This window comes from Uloborus diversus, chromosome 5 (assembly GCF_026930045.1).
Source record: "Uloborus diversus isolate 005 chromosome 5, Udiv.v.3.1, whole genome shotgun sequence".
Lineage (NCBI taxonomy): Eukaryota > Metazoa > Arthropoda > Arachnida > Araneae > Uloboridae > Uloborus > Uloborus diversus.
This window is the reverse complement of record NC_072735.1, coordinates 151530686-151542995: the sequence shown is the minus strand read 5'-3', so window position 1 is coordinate 151542995 and position 12310 is coordinate 151530686. Positions and strand designations below refer to the sequence as shown.

The following is a 12310-nucleotide window of genomic DNA, read 5'->3' as shown; positions in this document are numbered from 1 at the left end:
TTCTAAAATTTATTTAAACAGGACACAACAGCTAGTAAATTAGTCTAAACAATATGCGGCAATAACTGGAAATTTGTTTAAAATTCATTTGCAGTGCGAAGTATGAGGCACTTCATATGAATAGAAGATGCATAGAAGGCAAAAACCGTATGAATTTGAAGAGCATATTGTATGAAGCAGAATATATGAATCAAAAGTTAAGAATTTTAATTTTAACAACTACTCTAGCACGCTAGAAAAGTGTAGTCTTAATGCTTAAAGTCTGACTATAAAATATAGCAGCTATTTGATGATTCTACTATTCTGTTTTGCGAACAATGCACCATCCCCCCCCTCCATCACCTCTTTGTTTCGCCTTGGGATATGAGTCTACACTAATAAAAGCAACAAAGGCGGAAAAAAGATTTCGAGAAAACTTGCAACTTTTGATCAGGACTAATAACAAAAAGAACTTAACAATACGTACCATTTCACCTTTTGATAGCCCAAATCCATTATTTCCACCCATTCTGTAATTCATGACTAATTCAAAAGCATGTTTTCCTAATCCGTTGTTGCACGATTGAGCTGAAAATAGAAATCAAAATAATAAGCAAGGTGAAACGTTTCTGAATAAATATGTAAACAATTTATAACTAATTTTTTTGCATAGGATGTTTTTCATGGTGCATTTTTCTGCACATAAATAAAGAAGCTATGGTTATAACGATTAGCTGTAGTAGAGTTCGGAGCGTGAGATTTTGGTGAGGATCATGCTTGTTCAGATTTTATTTTGGGGAGCAGAGAAAGTAGCAAAGTCCACAATGAGTAAAAAGGACATCAAATTTAAAAAAGAAACTAGAAGTAAAATTCTTAATTTCTTCTTTAAATCCAGTGACGCTGAGTTAGTTGCGTGAAAACTACAACCACTTTGAAAAAAGCTGCTTCATATGAGCTATTGTTTAACTCTTTTGCAAGGAACAGTTACTTCCGATTATCCGCTGTGAGGGTTATCCGTGGTCTTTAAAACTTAAAAAAAAAAAAAAAAAAAAAAAAAAAAGAAGATTGCCGATGATTAGCTGAATGTGGATTAAAGCCCCCCCCCCCCCCTTTTTACTTAACAAGGGAAGAAATATTTTTAAGGCATTCCTAATTTTTTTCCCTCCTCCTCCCTTTAAATGACATCAGGCTCGCTGGGCAATCCCTTTTCAACTTTTACATACATTTTTTACATACACTGTTTATCGTTTTTAGCTATACACCCAAACCTGTTTTTATGCGGTCTTTTTTTATGCGAATTTTTTTGTGCGAATTTATTTTGTGCGGTACATTAAAATTTCAATCAGATTGGGATTAAGTTGACGAAATTATTTTTAAAACCAGTGCGAGGTAGTATTTTCAAGTGACGACAGAGGCACTCTGATAGGAAATCACTGTGACCTCCCAAAAATTTCCTTATCCGGGAAATTTTGTCCAAATACTAGTCAAAAATTATCATCACTTGGTTTATTTTGATTTCTTTAAAGATTGCAATTTTGTAAGTTTTTGGGTTATTTTCTATGTAATACTTCTTTTATGCGGTCCCTATCCATCGCATAAAAAAATATTTTTTAACTGTGTTGCGAAAACAACTTTTTAAAGCTACCCGTGAAGTTTCGAACAATTTTTTTATGCGGTCCCTATCCACCGCATAAAAATAGGTTTGGGTGTATTGATATTGCTTTTTTTAATGCTAGTGCATGCACTAGTATCCTTTTATACCTAACTTGCGGATTATTCGCGGAATTCGCTTACCCGCGGTTACCTTGCCACCCTATTACGCGGATAATAGAGAGATTACTGTAGTATTTTTAATTTGAAGCATTAAAAGATTAGATTTTGGTTATTAGAAGAAGTTGCAAAAATGTTTCGATGTGACGAATTAATAGAAATAATTTGTTTTAAGGATCCTACGTTGCATTCCACCAGTTTACGCCTTTACAAAGCTGTATTTATTAACACTTAGGTGCATCAGTCTGAGCGTAAATGTATGAAAAAATATTGTGTCTGTGAATTATTGAGATGTACTGCGTCAGTGCCCCAAACGCCAGAGCAAGTAGTATGTGGGTCGAAAAATAAATTATTAGTAGGCAAGAAAGTCAATTATTTTACTTTTTAAGGAAATATCCAATCAGATGCAGTTAAAGCAATCATGTTATCTATTTTTAATTTGTTAAAAAGAACCTCTTCCGACGGGTTGCTTTGTCTCGTTTTTTTAATAATAAAAAAGTTGAATAAATTTCATATTGCAAATTTTATGTTTCATTCAGAAGTTTTGAGACATATGACTTTGAAACTGCTTTTGGTTAGTAACTTTTGTTCATAGAAATCAAGAGAAAATTAATAAAAAAGCAATGTAATATTATAATTTTAAAGATATAAAATCTTCGTGCTTGATTGCTGACATATTAGTATGAATCAAAAGAAAATTTAGTAACAGTTGTGAGCTGAAGATAAATGAGATTCATCGAATAATATGTTTTAAATCTTCATAAATGATGAAGTTCTTGAAATTTTCAATAATTAAGTCTCAAATATTGTAAAATTTAAAAATTCAAGTATGTACGCGGTTATAGAATATCAAAAACTTGAGGCAGTAGTTTTTATTGAAAAAAGTTATTGTATGTCTCTTATCGAGTGCACCACCCGTTACAATTTTATGACTTTTCAATTAAGCAGAAGACTTGCTACCATCATAAGTATTGCAACAATAAACAAAGGCTTTTTGTTGACATAGGTATGAGTAGTAAACAAGAAGCTATGGAAAATTGAGAGAAATATATATTTTCTCGTGTATGAATGAGAGAAATGCAAAATATATTTATCAATGCATAGACGTAGCAAATAAATTTTTGTATATACACAATGTAACAGCAATATTGAATGAAGCTAAAATGGATTTCACATTTTAAGTTAAAACAAATAATGCTTAAAAAAAATGCAATTGTTTGTCAAGTGCTGGGACTCCCAACATCTTTTGGTTAATATATCTAGTCTCTTATTACCCATACTTATTGAATATGTGATTGAATATACGTGGCAAAACTCTCGGAAAAATTATGAAATACAATTAGTTTTTCTACTTCATTCAACCGACATTAAAAGTATATATCGTTCTCAATTCAGTCTGTGAGTAATTTTGGGTGAGTAATTTTTGGGTCGAATGAATGTGAGATTTATGTAGTTCCCCTATCCCCCCCCCATTAAATTAGAAATATTCATTTAGTCGTGTAATTTGAAGGAATTGTAAAGAGAAGCATTCTCCGATGGTTCTCAATTACTGCTTTCTTCTGTGCTTTTAAGGATACATTTTGTTGTGATTTTCATTATTTCACTTCGAACCGCACATGAAATGAGATTGAAAGTTGCAATTAAATCAGCCCTAAGTGTTTTGCTTGGTTTACGCAACGTAAGTATATATTATCAGAAAGTACGTAATCCAGTTTGAGGACAAAAAATTGAAAAAGATATGCCCAATACCAGTTGTACGAAGCAATCAACTTTTGTAGATTTGAAGACTGAAATAATAGCTCGTGAATATACACAAATCCGATATTTTTTTTAGACGACTCTGTTCCATATCTGAAGGTCATTTTTGTTAACGTATAGCCAGAATAAGATCGAAGGCAAACTATACTTATGAAGAAAAAAAAAATGTCTTTTCATATTGAAAAATGCACTTTTCTTCAATTCAAAATTGCCATTTTGAATACAAGCTTATTGTAAGCAGAAATATTTTCAACATCTTTGAAAGCGCATTCCGCTCATCAGAAAACGATAATTAGTGTCTCAAAAACTTAATCAAGTGTATTTTTACGCTTTCTATTTTAAATAACAATTTATCATAGTGGAAAATGATAAAAAGATGCAATTGGAATTTTAAACACATTATCTTTGAATGTTCCGTTATAAAAAAAAAAGTGAAACATTCTGAAAATTAAAAATCAAAATAAAAGTACACATCTCTTCTTTCCCTAATATCACTCTTGTAAAACTAGTTGTTTATGGCATTGACCATTGTTAAAAAACGCATTGTTTTCGTATATTTCACTCCTCAAAAACTGTCGAGGAGTATATTCACGCCTAAAAAAAATAAATGAATAAATAAATAAATAAACAAATGAATTAAAAAATCATTTAAAAAAATTAGTTGTGTATCTGATTGTTAGAGACATGTCTTCCACAATGGTAAGTCATTTTATAAAAATAAGCGAAAAACTAAATATAATAAAATACGAAAAACGAATTTTACTTAAGTTAAATAGTTAAATATGTTTAACTACATTGATTGCGAACGCTATGGTTTACATTTCAGCATTTTGTTAGTTGACTCGACTGCTTAAAACTCTCTCTTTTGACCTTCTCCTTCTCCGTTCTTTTCAAAGCAGACGATTGAAGCTAAATTCCACTTTTATCGTTAAGGTTATCGTAAAACTGGAAGGCAAAGCGGATATTTTCTATTATATGATGTGTTTTCGTTTCCGGCTGAAAGACATGTATAAATATGAATGGGAACTGCAGAGTTTAAGCCGATTAAGGAGCTAAACCTAATGATTAAGGGGGGAAAATGAAAGTTGTGTTCGAACTATGTGAGTTTCGTATTGTTGTAGGAAAAATTTATGATTTTAACCAAATTTCAAAATGTTCGGGTAAAATAATTTTCTAAATTAAGTGGTAAGCGGATATTTCGCTAACTGCTTCCAACAACGTCATCACCAGAGCAATCAGAAATACCTTCTGGAGGGTTTTTTTTTGATCAAAACAGCCCTTTCATGTGCATAAACTACTGCATTAGAATTTTCATTAATGTTAAAACCAATGGCTCTGGTGGGTGTTTTCACTCCCCAAATCTTCCCTTCACTGCACCCCTGAACGTCACATGTAAAAAAAACGTGATTTTTCAGGAGAGTGATTTAAAACTTAAAAGTAAAATATCATGTAGTAAAATTATTTTTCCAGCCACTGATAGAACTTCTTCTTACGCATAAAAGAAGTATGAAAAGTGAAAGTTTTAAAATGTTGCGTATTATTTATGAAGTTACTGGGGCCCTAAACTTCAAAGATCCTATTTGAAATACCTCAAAATATGTCATTATTGTTACAAATTGTTCTCCTTACATTACAGACATAAATGCAAATAGAGCGTTCTTGATTAAAAAAATAAGAATGAAAAATTTTCTTTTTTTTTTTGTGTGCAATACTGTTTTCCGAATAAATAATACCATCTTTCACTAAACGACACAGATATTTCATGCCTAATGGATCAAGCACAACCCAAGTTATGATATTCTTGAAAAGAACGTTCCGAAAATACGTAAAAAACGCAAATACGACACATTTGCTCTCTACTGGCGAAATATTAAGTTATTAAAATGCAGATCTTCCAGAGACATACTACTCATTCATTTCAGTTCAAAAAAAGGCTTAGATCAAAATCGCTAATTTTTGAGATATGACGTTTTTGGAAAGGACAGTAGAAATACGGATTAAAAATAAAAACAAGAAATTGTTAACGTAATGGTGATGAAAGAACTGTTACCTGTACTTTGATACAATCCGATGAGTTTTAAGAAAATGAACTGTTTGATGTTACATCATCGATTTGTGGACATTAGGTTACATTGGTTAAACCTCTTTGCTTTAAGTGGGAAGCAGATATTGATGGAAAAGGAGAAGGGATAGGGGTAAGGAATATGTGCAATAAAAAGAAGTTTCCTGATGATAATGATGAAGAGACGAATATCCTCAAATACGTTTAAAATTACGATTCATTTGCAATTACATTATACATCCACTTTGACGATTGAAGATATGCTGAATTAAAGGAGATTACTTGAATTGTAATATTGCGTGACACAATAACTTACGTTAAACGATGTTTATGTAAATCAGTTTTTATTGCTTGACGAGGGAAAATATTTGTTTTTTTAAAAGGGCACGCTATCAATGTTTTTAAAACAGTCATCTCTGCTCACAATTGCGCGTTTCGGAAATTCAATCGCTTAATTAGGACCTAACGCATAACTTGTTTATGTGATTTATTATTTGACTAGGAAGTGCTTAAAAATCACGTATTGCCATATGCAATATGTGGCATATTATATAAAAAGCGATAACAAAAACTGCCGTATGCACTGTTTTAAAATTTATTTTATCCATTGTTTTATCATTGGTGTGATAGAAATTTATTCTTTCCTTGTTGCAATGAAATTTTACGGATACTGAGATACTTTGCTCAACTAACTGGGATAGCATGAGCTGGAGGAGATTGCTGGTGTACGACTTCCAATTTGAAACTAACTTAAATAATGTGTTTTTTTTTTTTTGAAATTATTTCCGAGTAATTTTTACGTAGTCTTTGTCTTTACTGATAGTAAAGCTCAAAGTCTCTCTGTCTGGAGGATATCTGTAGGATGTCTGAATTTCTGTGACGCGCATAGCGCTTAGACTGTTAGGCCGATTTTCAGGAAATTTGGCACAAAGTTAGTTTGTAGCATGGGGGTGTGCACCTCGAAGCGATTTTTCGAAAATTCGATTTTATTCTTTTTTTTATTTCAATTTTAAGAACATTTTCTGGAGCAAAATTATCATAAGATGGACTTGTAAATTACGAAATTATCATGACGTGGAATGGGAGAGCGAATGAACATAGTCCATTGGCGAGAAATTCGTCATCCATTATTTGTAAATATACAGCCGAACCGAATGACCTTTTAATTTTCAACTACGTGTCAACTACTACAACTGTTTCCAACTACTTTCAACAGTGCGAGTATTACTAGTTATCAAATAATCGTATACTGTCCTTAATTTACCATAAATATGCATTAATATTACATCTTCATATAAAAAATGCAAACGTTAAATTTTCATTTTAAGCTCAATGGTTAAATTTGCTTGTAACTTTTTCCTTGATAGCAACACGAGACCGTACAAAAGTAATTAATAACTATCTTAAATACGGAATAGGAAGACAAACTGTGGCATATTTTATTAAAGAAACGAAGTATGTTTATTACATCAAACTAAAGAAAGACATGCATATGAATATCATTGATATTTTTATGAGCAATTACCCTTGTTACCCTACGCATCGCTTTTTGAAGAGTTGGATGCAATAACAGTTAATTGCTGATGAATTATGACATCTAGCGTCATGAAAACATGAAACAAACATGAAAGTCATTCTTGGGGAAACAAAAACAATTTTGAAAATAGGAAAGATTTAAACATAATGTATCCGATCTCGTAACTGGTTGGATCAACTCAAAATCGCGAAAGGTGATCAGTGGCAATCTCATTCAATATAATGTTTTATGCATTATAAACCCATTTTACTATATCGGAACCTCATTTATAAATATTTTTAAATTAACATTTAACTTTATTGGATGAGATTACATTTATATGAGAATAGACGGAGAACGTGTGAATTAATTATAATACTTTTTAGTTTCGCTTATTTAATTTTATATTATTAAAAATAAATAAACAAATATTATAAAAACTGCTTTGATAGTAAATAAACATATTCTTTTTCTCGAACAGATGTAGATCATACATTTGTGTACAAAATTTATATATTATTGGCATAACTGGCTTTGGATTGGGACCTAATCGTTACAAAAATATGACTTTTAAACAGATTTTTGGATACCTTTCTCCATGATAGCCAAACTGAATGTTTTTTCTTTCAACGTATCATAAGATTTAAATTTAAATATAAGTAACAAATTCTTTCCAGATACAATAGGAGAAAAATTGTAGCTCAAAGTGTTCTAAAAGTACGAACTCTCAATACTAACCGAAGACAAGCACAGATGAACAAAGACCGCAAAATACACAATTGAGACTCTGTTTTGCGAAAAATTGTTATTGATATCAAAATTTTTACTAATATATTTGAAATAAATCATTGATCTTTGTTTTTTTCTTCTTTTTTTAAAGTTTCTTCTTAAAAATCACCCCAGTTGGATCAATTGTACATAATATTTTACAGGTAAAAATCTTAAGACAGAGCTTTAGTGCGAAGATACTTATAGAGACTCTAGACACGAAGTACTAGAGGTTACTAGAGTTAAGTTATGTGTCAAGAATAATCCAAAAATTTCCATAATAGAATAACTCTAGTAATTATCGAATGATCAGCAATCAAGTGAATCTCTGGATTCACTTCATAATCGAGTGATTTGAATCGAATAGACCTTCAGGGTAGTTTCAGAATCGAATAGGCATTTCAAGCGATTTCTGAATCGAATGACACCAGAGTGATTTCTGAGCCGAATGGTTTCAAAATCAAACCATTATTCTCATAGATATAATAGCCAATGATCAAGTAACGCTTCTGACGTGATCAACAGTGAAACTCGCGCCACGGCATGATAATTTGGTAATATGTTTTGGCAATGTTTAACATGCAGGGAAAGGCTTTATTGTGACAAGTCTGAACTGGATCCGGTAACTTAACTGTTTTACTGGTAAGACTATGCCATTTAAGGAGAATGAAGAAACGAAAAAACGGTCAACAATGAACGCTGCCTGCTGGAGTTTAGGGTTCATCCACTGGATTTAGGGTTAAAATGTCAACTATAAAAATATCACCAAACAAGAACTGCTTCTTTCAAATGTAGAAGCAATTTTCACCCGACATGCCTTGACGGGCGATTTTCTAGTTTTAAATGATTTCGTGAAGATCTGACGATGATTCATGCAATTTTACTCATTCATAATAGACATCAACTTTATTCCTGGCAGGAACTTTGGTTGCTCTCAGTTTCGCATCAAGAGAAATTGAATCCAGAAAAGCGGGCAACGAGCAATTTGTTTTATAAAAAAGAACTAAAAAACAATTCTTCTCCGTACGTGCCATTTTCTTCAGTTATAAATGGACAATAGTAAGAAATTCGCAAGGTCTTTCTAAATAAAAGTTTAGTAGAACTAGCAATATTCAATCAAATGATGGAGATTCAATCCGAATGATGGGGAGAAAATTTTAAACCGAATGATGGGGACTGATGGAACGTAATAATGTCAAATGTTGGAGATGAGAGTGGTTAAGAGATAAGATGGTAGAATAAAATTATAAAAAGAATTCCGAATTTCAGGTTAATATGGTGTTACAATACAAATTTTAAATTAAAACTTGAAGTAAAACTAAATAAAATTTGAAGTAAGTTTTGTTTCTTAAAACCAAATGCTAAGGAAGAAAAAATATTTGATGAAATTGCGACTGCCAAGAAAACAGTTTTCAAAAACAAAAATTACGAACTAATTTTTTGCTCATGCGTTGTTTTGAATAAACTTCAAAAAAAAAAAAAAAAAATAAATATAAAACTTGACCTTGTAGTTTTTTTTTTAAATACTGAACTAGATTAAATATGAGTTTGAATAAAAGAAAGTTTTAAAGTGCATTCATGAGTTTGTATTAATAAAAGTTTAAAAAGCTCTAATTAGAGAATATTATAAATTTTACATAATTAGGAGATATACAAAACACTCACAAGCATAAATTTTACAATGGGAATTAAAATTTTTAGGATTTAATTTTTTATCTACTAGAGAGTTACGTTTCTTACTTCTGAGCATACTGTTTAAGGTACCCTTTAAACAACAAATGGATTTTCTTAAATTCCATTATTCTTTCATTCTAAGTGAAGTGAAGAAATGCCAACTTACCATCGGTGAGTAAGCGCAAAGCAGCTAAGAAAGAGACCAGAGGTATCATAGTGACAGAATAAAGTTTCATGTTTGGTGGTTCTCAACTTTGCTGGATAGTTCTACTTGCACCTCGCATTCCCTGCAGGAGAGCTGGTAAACCCGCACAAACACACACAGAGATAGAAGCAGACTAAAAGACCGATATAAGAGCAGTTCCAGGCTTCTATTGACATCTGACCACGGGGCAGCAAGCACTAATATCGCGCCTTTGTGACGTCACTTTGGGGCCAATGTCAGCGTATCCGGCCACACGAGAATAGGCATCCGGGAAGGTGAGGCTACCGGCGCTCGCGAGTTCATAAATTCCAAAATGGGTGGCCACAAGTCTAGAGGAAATGAACCATTTTGGAAATGAGCATAGTATAGCAGTGTTTAGCATATGTCAAACTTGTATCTGTAAGCCATGTTAGGCCACATGTTGCATTTACTGGCACGGGCGTAGGTGTTGGGTTTCTAGGCGGATCCGGACCTCCCCGAAGTTTTATTTAAAATTGGAAAATCGCAATTTTTTAATTAAAATATTTTTTTCGCACACTTTTCCTTTTTTTTCTTTTCTTTTTTTGCACTCAAAAAATGTAGTTGAGCTGGTTGGTTGAATTTATTTATCATGAAAGAGAAATTGCAGAGACCTTTTATTGTACATTTAGATGTATAACTTGTACGTATTCGTAAAGAAAATTTTTCATCCATAACTATTGCATATTTTTAAAACATTATCGCCTGCCTAAAATAGCCTGTAAAATAGCTGTATTTAGAATGGGATCGTTTCCAAAATTTTAAAAGTTTTTTTTTTTTTGAAAGAGCATGCTTAAAAACATTGGATCTGACCATTTTTAAAAAATTTCTTTAAGTTTAATATTTAAAAAAAAATACTTAAATCGGTGCTCTTTAATCGTTTAACGCTTCTGCCGATGACATCACAAATCATGAAATGCCATTCGCTGTTGTAATTTTCACAGAGCAAAATATTAAATTCGCATCTTTACTCACGTGTATTGGCAACGATATGGTTGATAGCAAGCGTAGAGCGTAATATTTAATTCTCTTCTTAATTATCATAACGTAGAAACGCGGTAGACAGATGCGCCAAAGTGTATCATTTGAGACGTCATAAAGAACACGCCTTATTTTCAAAATCGGACATTTTAAAAAATTAATTGAAACTAAGCGATGGGAAAATGAAAGATTTTCCTCGCTCTATGTTCTTTTTCTTGCTTATTCCATCAATTTCAGTGACTAAAAGTAGTACTTTTGACTGAAGAAAACAACCCCATTATATCCTTTCACATGGCAAGTAAAACTAGTTGAAACTAGTTACTTCGCATTTGTAGTCCTGCTGGAGAGGAGAATATAAGATCACTACACTTAAAAAAAACAACGTTTTACTGTGTCGTCATAGGTGGATTAAGAATTCTGGGAGCGCAACAATACTGGGGTCTGGGGGATATTCCAAAGGACAAACAGGGGTGTCCGGAGACCCTAATTTGAAAATTTTTGAAAATTTACATTAAAAATGCTTGTTTTTAGTTGATTTCAGAGCAGATTTAATGTAATGCGATGATGCGCAAGAACTTGAAACTAATTAAATGGTTTTTGATAAAGTATATTACAGTAGTCATGTTTTTTTTTCTTTATCAGTCATGATTGTTTCTAAGAGAAATTGTAATAATATGCCAATAAATACCCAATTACAGAGTATACAACCATTTTATAATGCAGCACTGATCACTGAATAATAAATAACTGAAGAAATGAAGTGTATTTATTTTCGTGTAATTATTTATTACCTTTTTTTTTCTTTAAATGGATAAAAATACTCTTATCTACCTAGGCGGTATACCAACTAGAAAATCGCCCGTCAAGATATGACGGGTGAAAATTATTTCTTTATTTAAACGAAGCAATTGTTTGTTTTTTACTAGTTTGATGGTTGAACCCTAAACTCCAGTAGATAGCGTTCATTGTTGAACCCTTTTTCGTTTCTTCCTTCTCTGAAAATGAGTCTTACCAGTAAAACAGTTAGGTTACCGGATCCAGTTCAGCCTTGTCGAAATAAAGAATTTCCCTGTATGTCAAACATTACCAAAAAAATATTGTCTAATTATCATGCTGTGGCGTGTGTTATATTGTTTGTGACGCCAGGAGCGTTACTCGATCAGTGAATTCGTTATTATATTTTGAGGATACATAGCACAGTCATACTTCTCTCACACTGGTAATTTGTGGTGATACACACGGGCCACGCAAAACTACTGCATAATATTATAGTCTTGCGATTGCTTTCAAGTAAACTTGCATTTTACCACTGGAAAAATAAGTTATTTTCCAAACTATGTTTCCTGATGAAATATATTTAATTATATATATTTTTAATCCAACCAGAAACGTTGTGGATGTCGTCTTTAGGCAATGATAATGCCTAAGAAACATGCGGAACCCCCAGAATCTCTTCTGAATTTTACCTCGTCGTTGCTCACCAACAGTTTAGTTTCAAAAATTTCAACAAGGGTGGTTGAGTTTGTTTCCATGTGTCGCATATTTCCTTTTACATTAACTGACCTTACACATATTTATT

The 12310-nt window shown here is 32.1% G+C and overlaps 1 protein-coding gene across 1 annotated transcript in view; it reads right to left on the bottom strand.

The window, feature by feature from the left end:
• The window catches only part of LOC129222431 (uncharacterized), a 41450-nt gene extending 31616 nt beyond the window's left edge, over nt 1-9834 (bottom strand). Inside the window, 2 exon segments of the mRNA XM_054856946.1 lie at nt 467-567; nt 9694-9834. Coding sequence (XP_054712921.1) covers nt 467-567; nt 9694-9763 — 171 coding nt within the window. The 5' untranslated portion in view covers nt 9764-9834.
• Nucleotides 9835-12310: the final 2476 nt, after the last annotated feature.